This window comes from Fukomys damarensis, unplaced genomic scaffold (assembly GCF_012274545.1).
Source record: "Fukomys damarensis isolate Sample0158 unplaced genomic scaffold, DMR_v1.0_HiC HiC_scaffold_13, whole genome shotgun sequence".
Classification (NCBI taxonomy): Eukaryota; Metazoa; Chordata; class Mammalia; order Rodentia; family Bathyergidae; genus Fukomys; species Fukomys damarensis.
In genome coordinates, this window is record NW_022900925.1 from 16,658,566 (window position 1) to 16,682,512 (window position 23,947).

A 23,947-nucleotide genomic window follows, 5' to 3' on the forward strand; every position below is an offset into this window, starting at 1 on the left:
GGGAGAGGAAAAAAATATGAGAAACTGAAAAAATGGAAATAAAGTGTTTGTAAATGGGGAGGGGAGGAGGGGGTGAAGGGAGGGCAGGGACAAGGGGAAAAAATGAGAATCAAGACCTATTATGTGGTACAGAATCCCAATGATGAATGTAACTGTATTGTATAACTAGATTGTACCAATAAACTCAATAAAAAGAAAAAAAACATTTTCATCCCCCCAAAAGGAAACAGCCGCTCCCCCGCACTCCCTCCCCTACCTCCCACAGCCCTTGAAAACCTTGAATCTACTTTCTGTCTTTATAAATGTACCTACTCTGGGAATTTCATATAAATGGGATCAAATGGTAAAAAAAAAAAAAAAAAAAAAAAAAAAAAAAAAAAACTTGGGTCCTTGCACTTGCAAAGCAGGCAGCAGAACCACTGAGCCAAATTCCCAGCCCAAGATAGCTTTTTTTGTAGCAATACACATAAATTTATTGAAGGAAAGATACTATTTTTTTACAACTAAAATGGCTCCACCATGTGGCAATAATATAAATACTTTCTAGTTCACCATCACCAGTTTTTGTTTTGAGATAGGGTTTCCCTTTGTAGTTCAGGCTGGCCTTAAATTCACTATGGAGCCCAGGCTTTCTTCAAACTCACAGCAATTCTCCTGACTCAGCCTCCCAAGTGCTGGGATTATAGTCATTCCTGGCTCCCATTACCAGTTTTAAAAGTATGCAATTCCTGACAATTGTGAGGGACCCACATTGCTTGTGATTTCATATAGAGAGGTGTTACTGTTTATAACAAACTATTTCAAATTTGCATAATTCAAATACAGTTAGACTTCTGTAGCTATGGGTTCCAAATCCAAAGATTCTACATTGGATAATGTTTCAAAATGAGACAAAACAAATAACCTTAGGCATAACTTACAATTAATGAAGATACTTAAAATCTGATTCTGAGCTCTTTAGGCCAAAGGAAGAAGAGACAAAGGTTGGTTCAAGGATGGGGTTTAGGTGAGACAAGGATAATAGAAATACTAAATTGCCAGCTTACCTGTACTCATCTGGATATATGCTTCATTCTGTAGAAAAATTGTAATGAAAGCATATAAGCTCCTTTGGGTACAGGAAATCCCAAGATTCAATATCAAAGACTTAGCAAATCAGTTCTGGCTGGTTTTATTCATTGCAGGGATACAGTTAAGGGGGAGGTAAGAACAGAAGGAGAGATTTAATTTTCTGAAACTCCACATAGGTCACTTTACATCAGGAATTTAAAACCAAATTATCTACTGTCAATTAATGTAAATGAGTGAAATAAGCTATAAAGAAAATCAGGTGGAATGCCTTGACATAAGACTACTCCCTTGTTTTTGTTTTTTCACTTTTGATGGATAAATTAATATTATAGGAAAATGATAATATTTTTAAGAGAAGCCAGCTACCCAGGCTTGTAAAACTTCTAAATTCTAAGTATTGACTCAAAAATTTAAGTAATATGCAGGTCAAACAAAACATCTAGGACCTGAATTTGACCCAGTAGGCTATGAACATGTGCACTCTAAAGTATACTATAAGGCCTGGGAAAATATCAGAAGGGTTTCTGCCCAAAGCAAACCTCAGAGTTAGTTGGGACAGCATCCAAATGTAAATGAGTTTCATAGCATTGCAAAATGATGTGCTAGACTCTAATGCCTTTCCTTTGTATATGCTGTTCCCTCTGCCAGGCTTCCATCCAACATAAAGAACTGATCTTTTCCATCAAAGCAGAAGCATTTGGCCAACACATGTTAAGATTAGTGGACAGCAAAAATGGAGAAGCACAGGATGGAAAATTTGCCTTGAGATTGGCAGTGTTTTGTTGTTGTTGTTTGTTTGTTTGATCAAACTCAGGGCCTTGTGCTTACGAAGCAGGCATGCTTGGAAGAGCCAGGGATTTAGATCAGTTCTGCTGCCTGCTTCGCATGCACAAGGTCCTGAGTTCAATTCCCGGTACGAAAAAAAAAAAAAAAAGAATTATATTCTTGGGGAAATGTCTTCCTGGGGGGCAGTTATTTGGGGCAAACCCACTGGGAAACCAGTTTTCTTCTGTACCTCCTTTCCATGCCCACATGGGGGCTGAGTGAATGAGTGTGAACTGCTGGGTAGAAAGCCAGTACAAAGGCTGCCACCCTGACAATGAGGGCAGAGCAGATCTGGCAGAGAGACAATGATAGGAATCTCTGGGCATGGGGTGGAGATATATAATCACTGACATGAAAAGGGTGGCAATAGTTGTAAAACTGGTCCCCTCCACCTTACCCAATGATTCCATCTCCTCCTGGTTTACGAAGATCTTTATATTAGCAATTGTACCCTTTCTGATATACACTTAATCTCTCATCTATACTGGTTCCTCCCTTGTATCTTTGGGTAGAAGTTAAATTTTCCTATCCTCAGAGAGACCTTCCCTAATACTTACCTCCCTCTCTGCTTGCTACAGTGTGGCTTCTGCCCACTCCACCCTTCCCCAGCAACTGCCTTTCAAGTCGGCCTCTGACCCAGTTGCCAAATCTTACTTGATTTGTCTGCCGCTTGCAGTCTCATTAATCACCTTCTTGCCTTTCTGAGATTCCAGGACACATGTTCTCAAGTCTTCTTCAACTTCTCTGACTGTTGTTTGTTTCTGCTGGCTCCTGTTTTGAAGCTAATGCTATCCCTTCAATGGTAAATGATACCCTCGTTGAGCATATATCCCTGGGCCAGGGTACACAGCTTGGCAACATAGTGCTTGACAGCCCTTCCTAAAAGAAATGGGAAAGGAGATACAGAATAAAACTGGTTCCCCAGTGGTTTTGCCCCAAATGGCCCACCCAGGAAGACATTTCCCTAAGAATAGAATTATTGGAACCTATATTCCTCCAACTCAAAGTGGGATACTCAGCTTGATGCTCTTGTGCCCTGAATACCCTGTGCAAATAACTATGCTGCAGCCTAAGTACTATCCTTGGTGCCTATCTTTTTCTTGCTCTATCCTCTTCCCCTCTGCAACTTTACTTTCATGTTCCAACTCTAACCTGTGTGCTTTACCTAATCTCTGGAGATCTCATATGCCTCTTGGACTTCTCTATCTAGGATCACTGTTGGTATCCCAAACTTGCCACAGCTCAAACTGAATCCAGAACTCGCATACTCTCAAATATGACTATTTTTCTGCATTTCCCCTACCATCTTCTTGTTCAACTGAAAACTTCATGATTATCTATTCCTCTGCTCTTTCATAGTCTAAAGCTTTTGGACTGGGGATGCAGCTTAGTGGTAAGGAACTTGCCTACTATGTATGAGGCCATGGGTCTGATCCCCAGTACTGAGAGGGAAAAACAAAACAGCAGCAACAATAATAACATAACATAGAGTAATAACCATTATAATATCACAGATACTACAAAAATAGCAAAACAACCCAACACAACCTAAGATTTATGTTATGTCCCAAGTTCACTACTGGAATAGCTTTCCAACTGGCTTCCTTATCTCCAGAATCTCTCCTTTCTCAGTCACCCCGTCTTCCTCCTCCACTGTCATCAGATTTTTCTTTACAGAGATCTATGCGTAAGGCTCCTTTGTTTAAAACCCTATTTTGGCTTTTAATTAAGCATAAGATAAAATCCAGATACTAGGTGTGGCATATAAAACCCTTTATATCCTGGATCAAACCTACTTTTCCCGTCCTACACCCTGCCTCTGGTCTCAAAGCATTCCTTGCTCTTAACCACATCAAATTATGATGCACAATGACTTGAACATAATTCTGCTGTGTGCTTTCATGTCTCTGTGCCTTATGTTGGTGCTTTCAATGCCCTTCTGGTTTTTGCCTTATAAATGTCATCCACTATTCAAAATTACATCACCACTTTTTTCCCCTCTTGTGATGCTGGAGATTGAACCCAGGACCTTATGCATGCTAAGTAAGCTCTCTACCACTGAGCCAAATTCCCCTTAATCTGGACACTTTTTTTTTTCAGGTATCTTTAACCCTAATTAACAGCTATCCATTGCTTGTGCAGTACCATTGGCATGCTAGTTTACACCATTTGAAAGTTATTTTGTACTTCTTCCCACATCATTATGAGTGTCTTAACAACAAATTAGAGTGTTTTAGACTTCATATAATCAACAGGCTGGTATATTAGATATTGAATAAAACCTTTTTTTTTTTCGGTACTGGGGCTTGAACTCGGGTTCTTCACTTGTGAGGCAGTTGGTGGAACCACTGAGCTGAATCCCCGGCCCTATAAAAATGTAATTTTAATTGGGCAAGAATCTTAAACATTATTTTGTGAAAGAACTGATGGTGGGCCAGGGATTTGGCTCAGTGGTTCTGCTGCCTGCCTTGCAAGCACAAGGGCCTGAGTTCAATTGCCAGTACCAAAAAAAAAAAAAAAAAAAAAAAAAAAAAAAAGAACTGATGGTTTCTTTCAGCATAATTTTTAGTCTGTTCCTTTTTTTTCAGATACTGGAAGAATCTCCAAATAAGTTGGTTGCTGGGCTCCCTTAGACACAGTTGCTATGTCATATTGCTAATCTAGCAAAGTCTCCCTAGGGACAATAGAAACTGTGATTTCTCTAATGACTGATTGGTGTGTTTGTATGGATTTTTTCACATATTCCTTAGGATCACTGATGATTTTCAGTGTAAGACTTAGATTCTAGGTTTCACAGAAAGCTTGTTTACAATAGCAACATTTTACTATTAAGACAGATACATGTGTACTTGTTCTCCTTTGGGTCCTCCAAACCTTGGAATACTACTGTAATCTTAAAAACCTGGGAAGGCTAGTCTTTACTGGTTTTCTAGATAGCCTGGCCAAACAGTATTGATGCAGAAGCCTGAGCTGTGTCATTCTCTTTAGTACATGCTGGGTTAAGAAGGAGCAATTCATGGACACCATGAAGCCCAGAATGTGTAGTTTTCTTGAAATGAGCAGATGTATATTTGTAGAACCATGGTAGTAGCTTCTGAGTGGGTGGCAAAGGGATTGGTTCCAATTTCCCCTCACATACAAGAACTTGGTTCTGACTAGAATACAAGCAACAAGTTGCCATTGAAAATGTAGCGATTGACCAGCAAAGGATGCCTATAGGAAAAGCCGTTGGGTGGATTTCTTGGGTTAAGTGAACCCATCCCAAACCCTGAACTTCACATTGAGCCCTTCAGGTCCTCCTCACTGCCTTAGGGACTTTTGGGCTTCTAAAAAGACTCAATAAAGTCAATTCCTGATGCTAAAATATTTGGCATCTGAACGAGATATGGCAAGAAAACAGCCTCCTCAAAGTAGGACTGGTCCCAAGAGGGTGGCTCTGTGACCAGGACGCGGGATCATAGATGGCGGAAAGGACGCATACCGGACGCAAGGACCACGCAGCATTGTGAACGCGGGCGGTACCAACCTTGAGACCCGCCCGTGCGGGGGTACTGGCCATAAAGAGCGCGTCAGCGAGGACGCCCCCATTGGCCCTCCCCCGGGCGGGGCCACCCCCAACGGCGCTGAGTCAGCAACGCGAGGGGGGAGTTTTGTCCCTCCGCGGACCCCGTTTCTCTAGGCCTTAACCTCCTCGCAGCCAACGAGCTAGTTTCCTTTTTCCGGCGCTCGGGGTGCGAGAGCCGGGCCGGGCTACCTATCCAGCGGGCCGCGGTGCAATCCCAAGGCTCACCTGAAGACCCCCGCAACTAACGTTATCCCACACCCGGCAGTGTGGGCGCCATGAGCAACGCGGGTGAGGCGTCGCTCTTCCCATCCAAGTGCCTGCCGGTGTCCTCTCTGGGTGTTCCACGGGACCCGTGAGGCCCCGCGGCGCTGAGGGCCGGGGGCCGGGACCGGGGCGATGGCGGGGATGGAGCGGCCTGGAGGGAGGCTGCAGCATCTTGGAGGAGGACGCCGGTAAAAGGCTTCCCCACTTCATTGGTCACCTCAAGATGCTAGAAGTTAGATCCAGGATGCGGGAGCCCCGGAACGGACCCTTCGCCCCCTTTTTGATGTTATAATTCTGTTTGGTCTCCCAGCAGGACTGAATTCGGAGAAGGTAGCTTCTCTGATCCAGAAACTGAATTCCGACCCTCAGTTTGTACTCGCCCAGAATGTCGGGACCACCCACGACCTGCTGGACATCTGCCTGAAGAGAGCCACGGTACAGGGTGCACAGCATGTGTTCCAGCATGTTGTTCCTCAGGAAGGCAAGCCAGTCACCAACCAGAAGAGCTCTGGTGAGTCCTGAAACTTGTTGTATACTTTGCTTGACTTTTCTGACAGCGTTTCGTTGTGGTGTCTTAAGAATGACCTTAGAAGGACAGAGTTTTATATTGAAAGAGCTTGTAGTAAATCCAGGGTTAGGCACAGGTGAAAAGCAGATCTAAGAACCTTACCTTTGGGTCTTGTTTTGGTGCTCCTGTAGCTCCTTGGCACATTTAGCATAAGCAGTAAATTGTGAAATCCGATGCCATCCATTTAAACTGCAGTTCATTCTATTCTGTGTTGATGTTCCATGATTGCAGCCCCATGTCTTGCATGCTTGTCTGTGCTTTTGGTCACAAAACAGATCGGACAAAAATGTTCATTCTCTAGAGGATTCCACAGTATTGCCTGAAGGCATATACAAGTGTATGAAATAAAAAAGACAGTAGGTAGTTACATCAAAATGTCACCAGATGTTATTTTTAAATGTGCGTCTTGGTTGGAGTTGATGTACTCAGTTACCAACAGACGAGTTTGTAATGCTGAAATTAAGCTCTTGCCTTACTGTTCGGGAGTTCTTGGTTTTGCTCTCCACTGTGTAGCACCCTATCATAAAAACATCTACAGTGAAAGATTGGCTATCTGGGAATCTAAGAACATTCTAACAATAAAATTTTACTGAAAGCATTTTTAAATAAAGTCTTTCTCATCGTACCTAGTTTCTCACACCTATAATTTCAGCATTAGAGGTGCTGAAAGTTTGAGGTTGACTTGGACTGCGTAGGGAGGTCAAGACCAACCTAGGCTACATAGGGAGAATTGTTTTTTTTAAAAAAGGCCCTTCTCCAGTTAGAAACCCCTCCTTGTGTGTCTTTATTGACAAAAAGCTTATTAGTGGACCCAGTCAGACTCGTAGTGTACATTTAACATATATGTAAACTATACCTCAGTACAACTTATTTTTAAACTTTAAGGGAACAATTATGACCTTGCAATAATTAGTGTTTTGGGGTAATAGTGCTTAGGGTAATATGGGCAGTCAGGCTGCAAATGGTCCAGTAACCTTAGGAATGTCACAGTATGCTGCATAGTTTAGATTATATTGACCTCCTAGGAAAAAGCCTGAAAAGGTTAATCTGGAACAGATCATGTCTTATACATGTGTCACTTTTATTTATAAAAAATACAAATAGAACACGAGATTTGTAGTTTTATTTTAATGCAGTTTTCACATTATTTTAATGCAGTTTTCACATGCACAGTTTGTCCAGATTCCTTCTACTAGAAATATGTAGTGTTTAGGAAAGAGGTAATGTACAGCAAAGCCTAAGGTCAAGAAGAGGCATAAATGACTTTGAGAAACACTACTTAAATTTTTTTCCTGTTAGAAAATTATTTTTGTTCAACATAGAAAATTTGCAAAATATCCACAGGATATTATTTTTTCTGTATATCTGTCAGCTGTATGTGTATGTAAAATGAGTTGATGCCTTACACATTATTAGGTAATCTACCTACCTTATTCACTTACCTATGTATTGTGAAAATAGTTTCATATGAGTAAAAAAATTGTATCCAAATATAAGTCAAAAATTTTCCTTCAGAAAAGAGTTACCTATCTTCAAGGTCTTAGAAGGACTTTCAGAATGATCATAGCTGTGTTAATTTATCTTAAGAGTACAGTTTGGCAGACACTACTCTGAAGTAATGTCAGTCCAGGCTGGTTTTGGGTGTTTACAGAGAGCATTTGATTGAATCAGTTCTTTGAAGAGGCAAAAAAAAAAAAAAAAAAAAAATTGAATACGGTATATTCCTAATACATGACCTCGCATAGAAATATTGGATATCATTGTGCTTTAAAAGAATTACAGCTGGGGATTTAGTTCAGTGGTTCTGCCAGCAGCTTCACAAGTGTAAGGTCCAGAGTTCAATCCCTGGTACCAAAAAAAAAAAAAAAAGATAAATTAGTACAAGAAGTGATAACATTGTAGAGTTTCTGATTATACATTTACAGGATAAATGAGGAATGTAGTTGTATGATTGATGTTTGGTATAAAATTTTCAGGGACAGCATCATGCATGGATTCAAACATTGCTGTGACTGAAACTTACTTTGTTCCATTTAATGGAAGAAAGATGAGGTATTCTGATTAAAAGTGTCAAATCAGTGCAAAGGCACTGATGCCAAGATACTTGTAAAGAGTATGAATTAGTCTGAAAATAAAATGGGGAAAACAGCTTCTAAATAAATGTATTACCATGATTTTAACAAGTAGATAATTTACTATTTCATCCATATATCTTTAAAATACAGTAGGAGCCGGGCGTGGTGGCTCATGCCTGTAATCCCAGCACTGGGAGGCTGAGGCAGGAGGATTGCTGTGAGTAGCCTGGGCTACATAGTAAGTTCCAGGTCAATCTCAACTACATAGTGAGACCCTGCCTCAAAAACAAAACAAAAAACAATAGGTACATATATTTTAAGAGGATGGATGGGCTCTTTCTGTGTTGCCTAGTCAGGTCTCAATCTCTTGGACTCAAGTGATCCTCCTGCCTCAGCCTCCCAAATATCATCTGTATCTTTAAATACTTATGTAATCCAGTTAGGTAGATACTTAGGGTTTTTTTAATTATTATTCATAATTAGGAGGATAGGGGAGATAGGGGATTGACTTCTGTTAGGTTCATTTTTTATTGAAGCATATAATGTATAATTCCATATTAAAGGGTAGGGACTTTTTAAACTTTTTCTAGAAGTTGCCAGATTACCCTTAAGCATTTAATACCAACTTAGTTCCCATCCTTTAGTAATGTTGGGTATTAGAAATTTTTTAAAAAAGATGTTTTCCCCATTTAGCATGTGTCTTATGATGAACTTTTAAAAATGTTTCTTTGCCATTTAAATCTTTTCGAGCCCCTGAATGATCTCTGTTCATGTTTTTCTAGTGGTGTCTCTTTTTTCAGTGTGGCTTACTTAGGTGATTTGTAATGGATTCTTCATGTTATCTGTAACAAGTGTTTTTAGCCAAGTAGCATGCCCACCTATAGTCCCAGCTCCTAGACAGAGCTGAGATAGGAGAGTCACTCCCAGTAGTTCAAGACCAATCTAAGCAACATAGTGAGACCCCAATTTCAAAAGAAAAAAAAAGCTTTTTAAATAGTAAAGATGTTAAATCTGTATAAAAGTTATTTAAACTTTGCTCATATATTGCAAATAGTAATTGCTAGCTGTCTTTTATTTTAATGTTTCTGATCTTCCTGACTTAGTTGAAATTATCCAGATCTTCTCATATGTTAAGTAAGCATTGGGAAATTATCTGAAGCAATGGTATCTATGTGAGCACTCATCATAATTTCTTATTTTGCTTTCTTGTTTCAGGGCGATGCTGGATCTTTTCTTGTCTGAATGTTATGAGAATTCCATTCATGAAAAAATTAAATATTGAAGAATTTGAGTTTAGTCAGTCTTACATCTTTTTCTGGGACAAGGTATGGGAATGACCTTGCACAGTCTTTTTGTTTTGATATCAACCTTGTTAGGAATTGCTTCTTCCTTGCTTCTCTAGTTGTAGTCACTTTTATTATAGATGAGACACTATTTATTCTACTTTCCAAAGTGTCAAAAATTTACTCTTTTGAAAGGCAAAAGAGCTTTTGGCTGCCATGTGGCTGCTTTTTACAGTAAAACAATGACTCTACTATTGACTCAGCTTGCTGTTTACTACTTTCATTATTTTAAATTCATAATTTTGTTCTCAATAATTTCCTTTTTTATCATCTTTACTTAGATTATTTGGTCTCTCTAGGACCTAATTCTCCTACTCAGGTTTGTACTTGTCTAAAAAACTGTAAATAAGTTTATTTTAAAATCTTTAAAATGTGTATTGCATGTGTCCATTAGATACTTGATGATGAAAGACTTGTTTTCAATATTGGAATGTTTGTTTCTGTGGTGCTGGGAATTGAACTCAAGACCTCCATCGTGCTAGGCAACAACTACCACTGGGCTATACTTGCAGCCCAAACTATTCTTATGAAGCCAGACATTGATATTTAATTGCCAATTTTAGTTTAAAAATACCTGTTATGTTGGGATGATGGTAGTTCCAAAGCTTCTATTTTGTTGTTAAGGCTAATAAAGTTTTTGGACGTCTTTTTAATTTTATTTAACTTCCTTACTCTAGGTTGAACGCTGTTATTTCTTCTTGAGTGCTTTTGTGGACACAGCCCAAAAAAATGAGCCTGAGGATGGGAGGCTAGTGCAGTATTTGCTTACGAACCCAACAAATGATGGTGGGCAGTGGGATATGCTTGTCAATATTGTTGGTAAGAGCCTTTTTCTAATGGAACTAAAACTTAGCATAATTGACAAAGGCTATATAGTTAAGAATAGATCATTTTTTGGGGCACTAGCTGTAAGGCAGAGTTCCAAAGAAGACAATCTGTGAACCTCAATTTCACATTCTCATCTACAAAATTCCTTTTTTAAAGTGAATGTTATAGACATAGGTACTGTGAAGGGTAGGTTGGAGAAGAAAAGGTAGTATTAAGTAGAACTATCCATAAGAAAAGCTTATTTCTTATGCATTAATGCAATTAAGAAGCACATTAAAACTGCAGCTGTTTAGGGCCAGGAATTTAGCTCAGTGGTTCCGCCACCTGCCTCACAAGTGCAAGGACCTGCGTTGGAAATCCGCCCCCCCGCAAATCTGCAACTGTTTGAAAGCATCCTCATTCAAAATATTATATTTTGGGGTAACCTCATCATTCGGTGCATACCTATGTAATAATGCAAAGCATAAGGTTTTCTGAATTAAACCAGTAAAATATGGCCTACTTCTTAAAGCAGTAGTTATTTTTGCCAGAGTTTCTAATACTAGAGTATACTTCTACTTTTTATTTTTTGCACTTTTACTTTAATGAACATTAAAATTTGTATTTGTTTTCTTTTAGAAAAATATGGTGTTGTGCCTAAGAAATGCTTCCCTGAATCTCATACAACAGAGGCAAGCAGAAGGATGAATGATATTCTCAATCATAAGGTACAGCATATGGAACAGGATGGGATTGAGTTTGGTGTTCATACCTTAAAACTTCTAAGTAGTTTTCTAAATGGATTCTTGGGTATTTCAGGGTATACAGTTTGTGTGCAGTCTAACTACTGATGTCAGTCTCTATGAAAAAGCATTGTAACTATGTATTAACTTTAACAGTTGAGATCAGGGTTGAATTTTTCTAATTGTCCATTTTATTTCTGTTGATTTTAATGACTTTTATTTATTCAGGGAAAAAGTTCTCATACTCAATTAATATGGGCCACAAGCATACTAGATGTTGTCCCTCTTTAGTAGAGATGGGCTGGGACAGCTTTATATACTAGTAAGTAAACAAACAAACAACCCAAAACTAATTATAAGACGTCCTTAAAGAGTATGCTGAGTTCTTAGACTTTCCCAGACCACATCAATGAAGTTCATGTGCCCATTGAAGATTTGATGTCATTGAACTGTTTTTTACTGTTTCAGGTATCTTTATGAATCATTTTCCTTTTCCATGTAACCCATTTTCCTACGCAGGGTTGTAAAGCCTATAAAGATGCTGTTTTGCTAGCCCAATATCTTTTTTGAGAACTGGGATTTGCCTGATTCTAATATCCTTATCTATGAGGTTAAAACTGGACCTGTCATTTCTGGGAGAAAGATTTCATTTTAAAATAAATTTAGATGTGCTTTCCTAATATTAGGAGTAGATTATTTTCCACCCAGGGAACTCTGGAGATTCTTATCTAAAGGGTAAAAGATTATTAATCATATATCTTTTATTCCCTCTTGATTTGGAGTCAGATCCTTTTTAGCACTATGGTTAAATTTCAGGCTTGCCTTTTATTTTGGGCATCTCTTAAAATTTTGAGCTACAAGGGTGAAAACTATACTGGAGGTTGGCATAGCCATGATCATAGTTATTTGACAGACAGCTGAAGTAGGCAACTAATAAAATTCGAAGTAAAAATCTATTAGAATGACTTAGTGCCAAAATCATCTTGTCTCTGCTTTTTTTTCCCCCCTCCTTTTTTTAAGAATGATAGGTGTTAGTTGGGCATGGTGGCACACGCCTGTAATCCCACACTCAGGAGGCTGAGGCAGGAGGATCGCTGTGAGTTCGAGACCAGCCTGGACTACATAGTGAGTTCCAGGTCAGTCTCAACTACATAGTGAGACTCTGTCTCAAAAAACCAAGAGAAAAAAAAAAGAGTTATAGGTGTTGTGGAATTATTTTTTCATGTGCATACAGAGGGTACTGTCAGGAGCAGTTTTATGTAGTATTCTTTGGGAATAATCTGCATCTTTCTCCTTATACAAAATATTTTTGCTGTGTATTTTAAGTGAAATAGTTGGAGAAAAACATACTTTTTAAAAATAAACTTTGCCATAGGTCATGGCTGAGTTATACTTCAAAATAGAACTAGCATTAATTTGTTAGGCTTATTTACAGTTGGAGTACCTATTGAAGTGCTGAATTAAATTTTTGTCATAGATGCGAGAATTCTGTATACGACTACGGAACCTGGTACACAGTGGAGCAACCAAAGGAGAAATCTGTGCTACACAGGATGCCATGATGGAGGAGGTTGTAACAATTATTTGGATTTTTATGACTTATCTAAAGAGGTTGATTATTTTTATCTGTTAAACTGATTAGGAAGCATATCCATTGCAGTAGAATATTTAATTGAATAAAAACCTACTTTTTCCACAATTGAAAAAATTGAGGCTTAAACTTGCTTTGCGTTTTAGTATTGATCTTTTTTTTCTTAATGCATTGTGTGAATATTGAATACCTCTGTGAGTTTAGCACTGAGAAAGCAAAGATAAGAAAGCCAGTCACTGCTCTCAAGAAGCTCACTCTTGGAGAACATAAAACACATAATTATAGTGAATCCTACATAAGAAAAGTAAAAGAGAATTTGTTGATTTTTTTTTTTTTTTTGGTACCGAGGATAGTCCTCGGCTCCTTGCACTTGCAAGGCAGGCAGCAGAACCACCACTGAGCTAAATCCCCAGCCCAGTAAAAGAGGATTTGGTGGCATAAAATTTGTTGATTTTTTTTTTTTTTGGTACCGAGGATAGTCCTCGGCTCCTTGCACTTGCAAGGCAGGCAGCAGAACCACCACTGAGCTAAATCCCCAGCCCAGTAAAAGAGGATTTGGTGGCATAAAGGAATAACTAATTTAGTGAGCTGAAGGTTACACAGAGAAGATATTTAAATCTGCTGTGAAAAGAGCAATAGGAATTTACCAGGTGGATAACAGAGAAGATCATTTCAGGCAAAGGGAATTGTATATGCAGTGGCATGATATGCCACAACTTTTGTTTTTACCTGTAGGAATAAAGATAAGCTAAAGTATGTGAAAACACTTTGGGAGACTTAAAAATCACCAAATATAATGTAAACAATGTTTTTTTTTCTTTTTTTATTGGTACATTTTAGATATAAATAACATTGATCATAGGGAATTTGTACCTGTACATAATATATCATTTTTTTTTGCATGCCACTCCTCTCCCTTCAAGCCCTCTTCCCCTTTCTATTTACAAAAGCTTTGTTACCACTTTTTGCCTTCTATTCTCTTTTTTTTTGTCCCTTCCTTCCTTTCCCCCTCTCCTCTCTTTTGTTCCCCTTCTCATTTGAACATTTTCTTCCCATTTCCCAATATCTGTTACATACTTTGGTTCTTATTTACATTTTCCATTTCTGACACCAGAGAAACAATGAGGTATTTAAACATGTGTGTCCATTTTATTTTACTTAAGAGTATGGTCTCAGGGTTTATCCATTTACCTAGAAATATCTCATGTTTATCCTTCTTTATAACAGAGTAGTACTTCATTATATTAAAAAAACCACATCTTCAATTCTCACTTCAGATCCTTGCTGGGTCCAGGGAAACCACTTCCCTTCTCCTTCTCTTCCTCACATTGCTGTATCCCAGCATTTGGATACCAAATGCTGTTTCTCTGCTGTTTACCGTTCTGCCATCTTCCTGGAAGTCAATAGTAGTAGTATTTATTATCAGGGCAGCTAAGAATCTTTATTACTTGATGCTATCCATACCCAGAGTGACTATACATAAAACTTGAGATTGCTTTGGGAGGGGAAAAAAAATCCTTTTTTCAGCCAGTGGACTCATTGGTAGGCTTCCTTTCATGACTGTGAAGTTAAAGTGGCTTAATTTTTTTCATTGCGGTGGAAAACACTCATGCTTCACTAATGCATTGCTTTCTTTTAAATTTTATTTTTTAAATTCCATGAATATTTATTTGGGCCGTGTATTTATCTCAGTGGTTCTGCCACCTTCCTCACAAGTGCAAGGAACTGCGTTCAATCCCCGGTACCAAAAATAAAAAAAATTTTTTTTTTAATTGACTGTGTTCTATATACTAAGACACTCCTAGGTGCTGAAATTCCTTTACATTTTAGGGAAGGACTATAGAGGAATAATTGGGAGCATGGGCTCTGGAGTCAGATTGAATACTCATCTTCTCTTAACAGCTGTGTGTCCTGGGACAACTTCCTTAAGCTCTCCAATCTCAGTTTGTTCACGAGTAACTTGGTTAGCCCAATGCTTGACACGATAGCTGTTTCTTAGTATTTGTTAAGTGGGTGAATACAGAGCTTTCGTTTACCAACTGCATTTAAATGATCTCCTATTTATCTATCTTAACTTCTTAAGTGTTCTTACTGAAGAGAGATGTCTTATGATAGTAGGAAAAAACAAGCTTAGGAGTTAGACAACACAGATTTAATGGTTTGTGGGCTTGGAGTTAGACAACATGGATTTAATAGCTTGTGGTCTTGGGTAGCTCACTTAACCTGACTTACAAGATTTAAAAACTTCTTCCTTGGATTTTATGGAGATTATATAAAGGATTAAATAGAAGAATGCAAAGCATAGCACCTGGCACATAGCAGAAGTCCTGTAAATTTCAGTTCTCTTCTGCTTGAAATGGTATCTGTTGCAGAGGCCAAATACGCCTTCATTTATGATTAGATTAAGTTGTTACAGTATAGCAGGGATATATAGAAGCTGCATCCCCAGCTCTTTTTAATTTATATGGAGGTAGGACTTCACTAAGTTGCCAGAGTGGGGCCTAAACTTGAGATCCTTCTACATCAGCCTCCCTCACTTCAGGGATTACAGGTGTATATCCCTGTAGCCGGCTTGAATATGGATGTTTTGTAGGATTATTTATTTAATGGTTTTACCTAAACGTTCACTACAGAATTCTGTGTGGTTGGTTTTTAAATTTTTACAATCCCTCAAATGACTCTTCTTTATTGAGCTCGACTCTTTGGTAATGAAGAGTTTTGCTTCATATGAAGCCACAAATTAGTACCTGTGATTTGCTTAGCCTTCTGGGCAAGTCAAATGACGACTTAAATGAACAACCATGAAGCTGTTTGCTTTGAATGAAACGTGTTTATGCTAAAGGAATTCTTTCTGAGAGGAGTGCAGGTTGTGTGTGGAGGTATTGACAAGGTAGATCTGTTTGGAAAATGTGTAGTCATCTCTATTGCAGTGTTTTTTCAGTGTGTCTACTCTTTTAGCCTCCGGATTCCCTTAAGATTATTAGTGCATTCTCTACAGAAACCCTGTTGGTTAAAAACAAATCATAAAATAGAGATCAAAATAATTTTTGTCAGGGCTTTAAAAAAGGACACGAAAGCATTTGATCAGCTTAGGAAATTCTAGAGTAGTGGCTCTTAGTTCTTAAAAACAATATTTAGTCCTGGGCTTGCCCAGACCTATAAAATCAGTTTCCCTGGGAATGGAACCTATCTGTATTTTTATTTTTTATTTAAAAGACTTCTTTGATTAAAAAAGTAATATAATATAAAAAAATAGTGAAAAGTCTTCCCACTCTGGAACTTCCTTCCAGGTCTCACCCCACCCCCAAATTAGCTTTATCAGTTTATTATTAGCTGTTATCCTTTTAGAAACCTTTCTTTTACAAGCTAATACAAAATTTTTTCACACTTAATATATTATTTATAGTATTCTACACCATGATTTTTAATTTAATATGTCTAGTAAATCTTTCCATATTGATATATGAAGAGTTTCTGCATTAAAAATACTTCTATAAGTTCAGTCCCCAGTACCAAAAAATAAAAAATAAAAAAATAAAAATACTTCTGTAATATCTTATTGTCTGGATGTACCATAGTTAATTTAACTGATCCATTATTAATGTACATTCTTTTAAAATTTTTTGTTAATGATATAATTTTATATGTATATTATTTTGTATATGTGCATATATATTCATAGGTTACATTTCTAGAAGCAGAATTTTTGAGTCATAAAGAGTATACAATTATAATTTTGATATGTAATGCCAAATTATCCTGGGGATTATACCAGTTTACACCTTTATCATCTGCGTTTGATAGAACCTGTTTCCTTTTAGTTTTATCAAATAAATCTTTTCCCTTCTTTCATTCTCCACAAGAAAGCAGTAGAGAGCTTTCTTCCCATTTATCTACGTATCAGCAGTCTCCAGTGTCCCTTACTCTCCTGTAATTAGCCGATTCCCCATAGCACTGAACTACCTTCACAGTTCAGCTTTAGTTTTCTGTGACCACTTTAGTATCATTTTGGCTACTTTATCATTAATAAGTCATTTTACATTTGAGCTTAGTTTCTTCATCAATACAACTAAAAAATTGGGGTAAATGAATGCTTAAGAGTATTATAGCTTTGCATTTTATAATAGAAGAGTAGTGTGGATTAAAGATCTAAATATTAAAACAAAAACACTAAACTTGCTGAAAGATAAGTTAGGAAGAACTCTTGAAGACATTGGCATAGGAAAAGACTTTGTGAACAAATCCTCAGTAGCACGGGAACTAGCAGAAAGAATCAAAAACTGGGATCTCATCTTATTAAAAAGCTTCTCCACTGCAAAAGAAACCATCAACAGAGCTAAGAGACAACGTACAACGTGGGAAAAAATTTTGCCAGCTGCTCCTCAGACAAAGGACTATTTATCTAGAATGTATAGAGAACTCAAAACAATCAGCTCCCCCAAATATAAGGACCCGATTCAAAAATGGGCATCTGAAATGAACAGACATTTCTCAGACAAAGAAGTAAAGGCAGCAAGTAAATACATGAAAAAATGTTCCACATCACTTGTCATTCGAGAGATGCAGAAGAAAACAACACTGAGATTCCACCTCACCCCATAAAGAATGGCTGCTATCAAGAAATCAATCAATAACAAGTGTTGGCAGGGTTGTGGGGAGAAAGGAACCCTTCTCCTTTGTTGGTGGGAGGGCAGACTGGTGCAACCACTTTGGAAATCAATATGGAGATACCTCAAAGAACTAGGACTAGAGGTTCCATTTGACCCAGCCATCCCTCTGCTGGGTATCTTTCCAAAAGAATTAAAAGAATCATATCACAATGATATATACATACTTTTTTTTTTTTTTGGTACTGGGGATCAAACTTGGGTCCTGGCACTTGCAAGGCAGGTGGCGGAACCACTGAGCTAAATCCCCTGCCAGCACACCTATGTTTATAGTGGCACATTTTGTAATAGCTAAAACTTGGAAATGGCCCATTTGCCCATCAGTTGGAAACTGGATAAAGAAGATATGGTTTTTCTATAAAATGGGATACTAGGGCCAAGGATTTAGCTCAGCGGTTCGGTGGCCTGCCTTGCAAGTGCAAGGACCTGAGTTCAATCCCTAGTACCAAAAATAAATAAATAAATAAATAAATAAGTAAAATGGGATACTACTCAGCCATAAAGAATGAGAAATTAGAGTCATTCATAGGAAAATGGATACATATTGAGGATATACTCCTAAGTGAAATAAATAAGTCACACGTGTAAATACCAAATAGTTTCTCTGGTGTGAATAAACTATAATACTGCATAAGATCCTAATAAGATAATTGACAATGTGAAATAGGAAGAAAAGGGGGCTAAAGGTGTAGGGAAAGTGGGAAGGGTAGGGGAAAGGTAATAAAGGAAAGGAAAAAAAATAGGAGAAAATGAAAAAATGGAAATAAAATGTTTGTAAATGGGGAGGGGAGGAGGGTGTGAAGGGAGGGCAGGGACAAGGGGAAAAAATGAGAACCAAGACCTGTCATGTAAAGGCACAAGATCCCAATAATGAATGTAACTGCACTGTATACCTAAAATGTACCAAAAAACTCAATGAGGAAAAAAAATAAGAGAAGAGTGCTAATTAATATTTTTACAATGCTTTGGACTTCATTGTATTACCCTCTCAACAACCCATTATTGTCAGTACAAATGAAAAGTCTGAGATTCTGCCACTTATGCAGTGTTTGCAACCACTGACATATTGTAGTCTTAGCAGTTTTGCTCCCTTATGAGCCTGGTCATCTTGAGTTACCTTCTAATCTTTCCTCCATTCTGTGTCTATCTGCAGCTGGCTGATTTTTAATTTTTTCTTTGTTGCTTTTCTGAGACAGGGTCTCATTATACAGTCTACACTTGTCTGAAATTTGCAGCAATCCTCCTGCCTCAGCCTCTCAGGTGTTGGGATTACTAGCATGTACCATCACACTGGGTATAGCTGGGTTTGAACTAAGTTCTCATTCTTCTAAGTGTTTATAACTAGGGTTGGGGGATGTTGCTCAGTGGTAAAATGCTTGCCTGGTGTGGATGAAGCCCTGGGTTCAGTCCCCAGCAGTGCATAAAAACTAAGTATTCAGGACCGACTCTCATGCATAGCTTTTTTCTTCTCTCTTTTTTTCTGTCTGCTAGTTTAGTTGTGGGTATGGGAATTGTGTTTATTTGTCCTTAAATTGGGATCTATACATTTTTCCCCATGTTCCATTTTTTCATGATGTGACCTTTTTTTTCCTTTTTTTCCCTGTCCTGATTCTATTATTTACTATGTTAGAATTCAGCAAATCATTTAAAATAAATCTTCATGCTAGGGAAAAATATTTTTAGAGACCACTTATAATAGGGCTCCTTTATATAACTTATACTCTGCCTTCTTACAGGTGACGTTTAACTAGAAATAGGAGTGAGACCTTTCTGATACCACCTGTAGCTTTCTGATGAGTTATAGGTTGGTAGAAAGGGATTGCATATATCCACATAATAAGATTAAATACCAATCTAATTATCAAAAATATAAAATTGAAATCAGATGAAATTGAAAACAAATCAGATGATCCCAAGAGGCAGATGTAAATGGCAGTATATCTCACATAATTTGACATTCCCTCTCTACTCCAAGTGTATGAGGGAAGGGCCTCAGTGGATCCAAAAATTTTGGATGATTTTCTCTAATAATCTGTATTTAAAGGAACAATTACATATATTGACCACATTCAAAATCAGTGAGACCTCATCATTATTGGCTTGGGAATTTGGGGAAAACAGAATCAGTTCCTCATTTTGTCATCATCCTCTGCCTTCAGCTTTTCAAGCATTTTGGAAAGCCCATGTTCCCTGAGTCCATCCCTTTGTTTCTGTTTTAATACCTTTAAATCAGATTGGTTCTGACACCAAGTTTGGTCTGAAATGACACTTAAAAGTCACGTGTTCAGTAAATACTTCTTTAATGTATGTGTACCTGGCACTGTTCTAGGCACTGGGGATTCAGCAGTGACCAAAACAGATAATCCTACTTTTGTGTACTGTAGTTTACTTTCTAGGAGGGAGAGAGAAATAAAATAAGTAAAATATGAAATATGAAAAATATAATATGCCAGTAGATAAGTGGGGAAAATAAAGATTGGAAGTACTGGGGTGGAGTGCACAGTTTAAATTAAAATTACAGATACATTTTCCCCAATGGCCGAATTAATGGATTTTAATGTGTAATTATATTCTGAGGAATATGACTATATTATTGTTTTGTATAAGTTTGTATAACATGACTTGCATTCATTGGCCAGCACCTTTTCTTTGCCAGGTACATTTTGTGAGAAGCCGGTGACACTCCTACATTGCCCACCAGAGAGCAGACTTGAATAAAGGCTCCTTGCCAATTGTATGCCTTTGAGAATAAAGAATGTTATTTCAGAACAGCAGAGACTCTTATCAAGAAAATGTAGTATCAGGGGCCTTAGAGATTATACTTTGGAGATTTTTTTAAAAATTAGAATTTATTTAATTAACTGCTGTTATTTGACTTAGACCCAAATATTCCTTCCAAAGTATTATGAACTGACTTAAATGTGAATTACTTTGGATAGTTTATAGTCATGGCAAATGAATGAATAAAGTAAAACTACATGTTTCAATTTAGAGTCTTACAGAATCTAAAAGATGTCATCTTCATTCATTAAACGTATACTTGATAAAATTTAGATTTATAAAACATATGCAGTATAGTATTAAGTATTGTCTTGCAAAAGGATTCAGCATAAAATTCATTTAAGATGGCAGAAATAAAGATTTCTTTTAACCTTTTTTTTGTTTTTGTTTTTTGGTGGTACTGTAGCATGAGCATAGGGCCTTATGCTTGTTAAACCTACCACTGAACTCTCCACTCCCCAACACATTTTTTAGAAGAAGGAAGGAATAATTTAATACCTTTTACTTCAGATAGGAATTAAAATGCACAGCAAAGTCCTATGCACATTATAATATAAAATAATCATATTTAAACTATGATTAAAATATGTAAATAAATTAAAATGTGTAAAAATAGGATTTAAAAGTAAAAGAAGATTCAATTAGTTGTCTTAATCTTCATGGGCCCTTGTCCTGGACTCCTTCCCACCTCTTTTTTTTCTTTTTCTTTCCCCCAGAGCCTGGCTGAGCTTGATTTATCACTCTCTTAGGTAACTAAGAACTAGTCAGAGTGGTTGCACTGATACAGGTACACACACCTGACGACAGTTAATAGTTGAAAGGACACATCATTTAAATTTATAAAATCTACCTAATCTAGATACATTTTAACTATACATCCTTATTGTCATTGTCTTGACCATAGTAACCAGTGGCAGTATTCTCCTCATAGAGACAGATTCCTAAAATTGCCATTTGTAGCCTTGGTGCTAAGCAAATGCAAAATGACTTTCTGGTCCATGTGGATCCAAGCAAAGTTCATTAATCCATGGCTAGAGTAACTCAATTATAGTTGCTTTTGTACCTCCCTGCCTCTTCTTTTCTGTGCTAGAAACCAACCTGAGAATGATAAAACATTAAAAGAGAGGTGCTTTCAGGACCAGCTGTTCAGGCTCATTAAACAGAGTAAATCCTAATGAAGGAATGATCTCTTGGAAAACAGAAACAAAACAAAATAAAAGGCAAGCATAACCTCTTTTCTAAGTTAATCTTCTGTAAAATAGTAGAATCACAACAATAAAAACCAAGTGGCTTGTACCCACAACAACATGAATGAATCTCACAGGAGTGGCAGCCAACAGGAGGCATAGATGAAAGAGAATAAGTTCTGCTTTCATTTATTTGAAGTTAAGGAACGGGCAAAGCTGATCCTTGGTTATAGAAGTCAGAATGGTGGTTTACTGTGGGAAATTATGAGTTGTTGACTATAAAGCAGCCAAAGAACCCTGTTCTGTATGTTCTGTATATAGATCTGAATGGTGATTTACATGGGCATATATATATGTTTTCAAAAATCAAATTGAGTCATATATTTAAGATTAGTGCACTTTCCATACTAACTAAACATGCTATATCTAAGTAAAAGAAGTTTAAAAAAAAATAAGTGAAAGAGGTTAAAAAAAAATAGATCTTGGAGTTTGGATTTCTTATAGGAGCTTCTAAAATTATTTATTCTGTGGTGGTGTGGAGAATGAAACAGATCTACTGATATATCCAATCCTGTGCTCAGCACTGCGCTAGATTCTACAGGGGACACAAAATATCCATGATTTCCTTCTTACTCTTTAAAAATTTGTAATTTATTATAGGAGACAAATTACATGAAAACCAGAAAGTTACAGTAAGTGGTAAATTCATAGAGTTTTGGAAACAGTGTTGAAGTCAGATGTGACTTCAAATCCTAATTCTGCCATTTCCTAGGTTTGTGACTTTAGACAAGCTATTATTTCCCTAAATCTTGGGAAATAAGTATCTATCACCTTTGTTGAGAGAATTAAGAGATTCTGTATTCCAAATTTAGTACAGCAAGGGAACATAAGTATTCCTCTTTTAAAGCTGGTAGCCAAGAAGCAATACTGTTATTTTCTTTTTTGACAGCATGTGATCTCTGTTCAGATTGTGGTCTTCCAGTTACCAGTTATCTTAAGTAGGTTACTCAATTTCTTTGAGTCCCACTCTCTTCTGAGAAATAATTGGGGGTGGTTATACCTTGAGAATAATTAAGTGAACTTAGCAAATATATAGTATCCAGCACAAAATAAGTACATTCAAGAAATATAAGATCCATTTTTCCTGAGTGCAATAGAATATACAGAAGTGTGATACAAATAAATAAGTGATGAGCTTGGATCAGGATGGTGACTAGGGTGGAGAAAAAGAAGCAAATTATAGGATTTTATTTTAAGGTAAGGAAATTTGAGATAGAAAAAGTACTTGATTCTGATCTTAATACATGGTATGTCTCTATATTTTTTTTGTCATTCTGTGAAATGAAAATAATATAAACATATCCTTAGATGGTATTGATGCTAATATGAATGCATGCACGCGCGCACGTGTGTGTGTGTGTGTGTGTATGTGTGTATGTGTGTGTGGTATGCAATTGAGCCCAAGACATTCACACTGAGTTACATACCTTGGCCCTTTTTAAATGTTTTTGTTTTGCTACAGGATCTTGCTAAGTTGTCCAGGCTCAGCACCGTACTACTAAGAGTTCTTCCTTTTTTTATTTTTTATTTTTTTCTTCCTTTTTTAAAATAATATTTTTAACAGGTACCATGAAGTTCTAGTTGAAAAGTTAATGACTGTTCTGAGTAGGCGTCTGTCACAATCAAAGGAAACCCCCAAGCCATAAACGGAAGGAAGTCCATTTATAAAATGTCATTGTCACTTGAAAAATTGTCAGTAGAGTAACAACCCAGATTTTATTGAGAGTATCAATGGTGAGCAGTTCCTTAGATAAGGAAGTTTACTTTGTAGGACAAGTACTAAGCACTAAATATTAACATAGTACATTGTTCTGAATGTTTATCTGAGAACTCACAAGTTGACTGATAGCAGATTTTGGATGTAAACTTTCTAGTTTTTAGAGAGAGTCTAGATTTTTTGTGAATCTTTGTCTTGAATTTAGCCACTAATTTCTTATTTCCCTAACTTAAGGAAAATGAAGAGGTGAAAAATAACACTTTGCTCTCCTGTTGCTCATCTGTCCTCTTTTCTTGCAGATATTCCGAGTGGTGTGCATCTGTTTGGGTAATCCACCAGAGACATTCACCTGGGAATATCGAGACAAAGATAAGAATTATCACAAGATTGGCCCCATAACACCCTTGGAGTTTTACAGGGAACATGTCAAGCCACTCTTCAATATGGAAGATAAGGTTGGAGACTGGTATTGGCAGCAACTGTTTACTTTCAAATGTCTGTTGTATAAAGAAGTGTATGAGATTCTTGGGTTCATACATGATTAACAAACTAAACACCAAATGAACTTTTTATTTTCCGTACTCTGAAGTATTGTACACAGCTCATCAAGTTGGCATTCCAGAATCTATCACCTTTCCCCAATGTTCTTCTTCAGAAACTTTTCTGACTTTAAGTCAGCACTT

General features: G+C 37.2%; 1 protein-coding gene and 1 long non-coding RNA gene across 4 annotated transcripts in view; one reads left to right on the forward strand and one right to left on the reverse strand.

The window, feature by feature from the left end:
• LOC104874924 overlaps positions 1-5,519 on the reverse strand; it is a 34,926-nt gene extending 29,407 nt beyond the window's left edge. For both annotated transcript variants that reach the window (XR_783907.2, XR_783908.2), the window contains exons 1-3: positions 5,423-5,519; positions 2,551-2,775; positions 1,047-1,074 (exon numbers count right to left, since the gene is read on the reverse strand). This is a non-coding gene — a long non-coding RNA (uncharacterized LOC104874924). The remainder of the gene's footprint in view (positions 1-1,046; positions 1,075-2,550; positions 2,776-5,422) is intronic.
• The window catches only part of Blmh (bleomycin hydrolase), a 39,088-nt gene continuing 20,550 nt past the window's right edge, over positions 5,410-23,947 (forward strand). Inside the window, exons 1-7 of one of the 2 annotated variants that reach the window (XM_010642196.3) lie at positions 5,410-5,749; positions 6,036-6,236; positions 9,584-9,693; positions 10,389-10,530; positions 11,158-11,246; positions 12,739-12,831; positions 23,564-23,719. In XM_010642196.3, coding sequence (XP_010640498.1) covers positions 5,737-5,749; positions 6,036-6,236; positions 9,584-9,693; positions 10,389-10,530; positions 11,158-11,246; positions 12,739-12,831; positions 23,564-23,719 — 804 coding nt within the window. In that variant the 5' untranslated portion in view covers positions 5,410-5,736. The remainder of the gene's footprint in view (positions 5,750-6,035; positions 6,237-9,583; positions 9,694-10,388; positions 10,531-11,157; positions 11,247-12,738; positions 12,832-23,563; positions 23,720-23,947) is intronic. The other variant, XM_010642197.3, reaches the window with a different exon arrangement.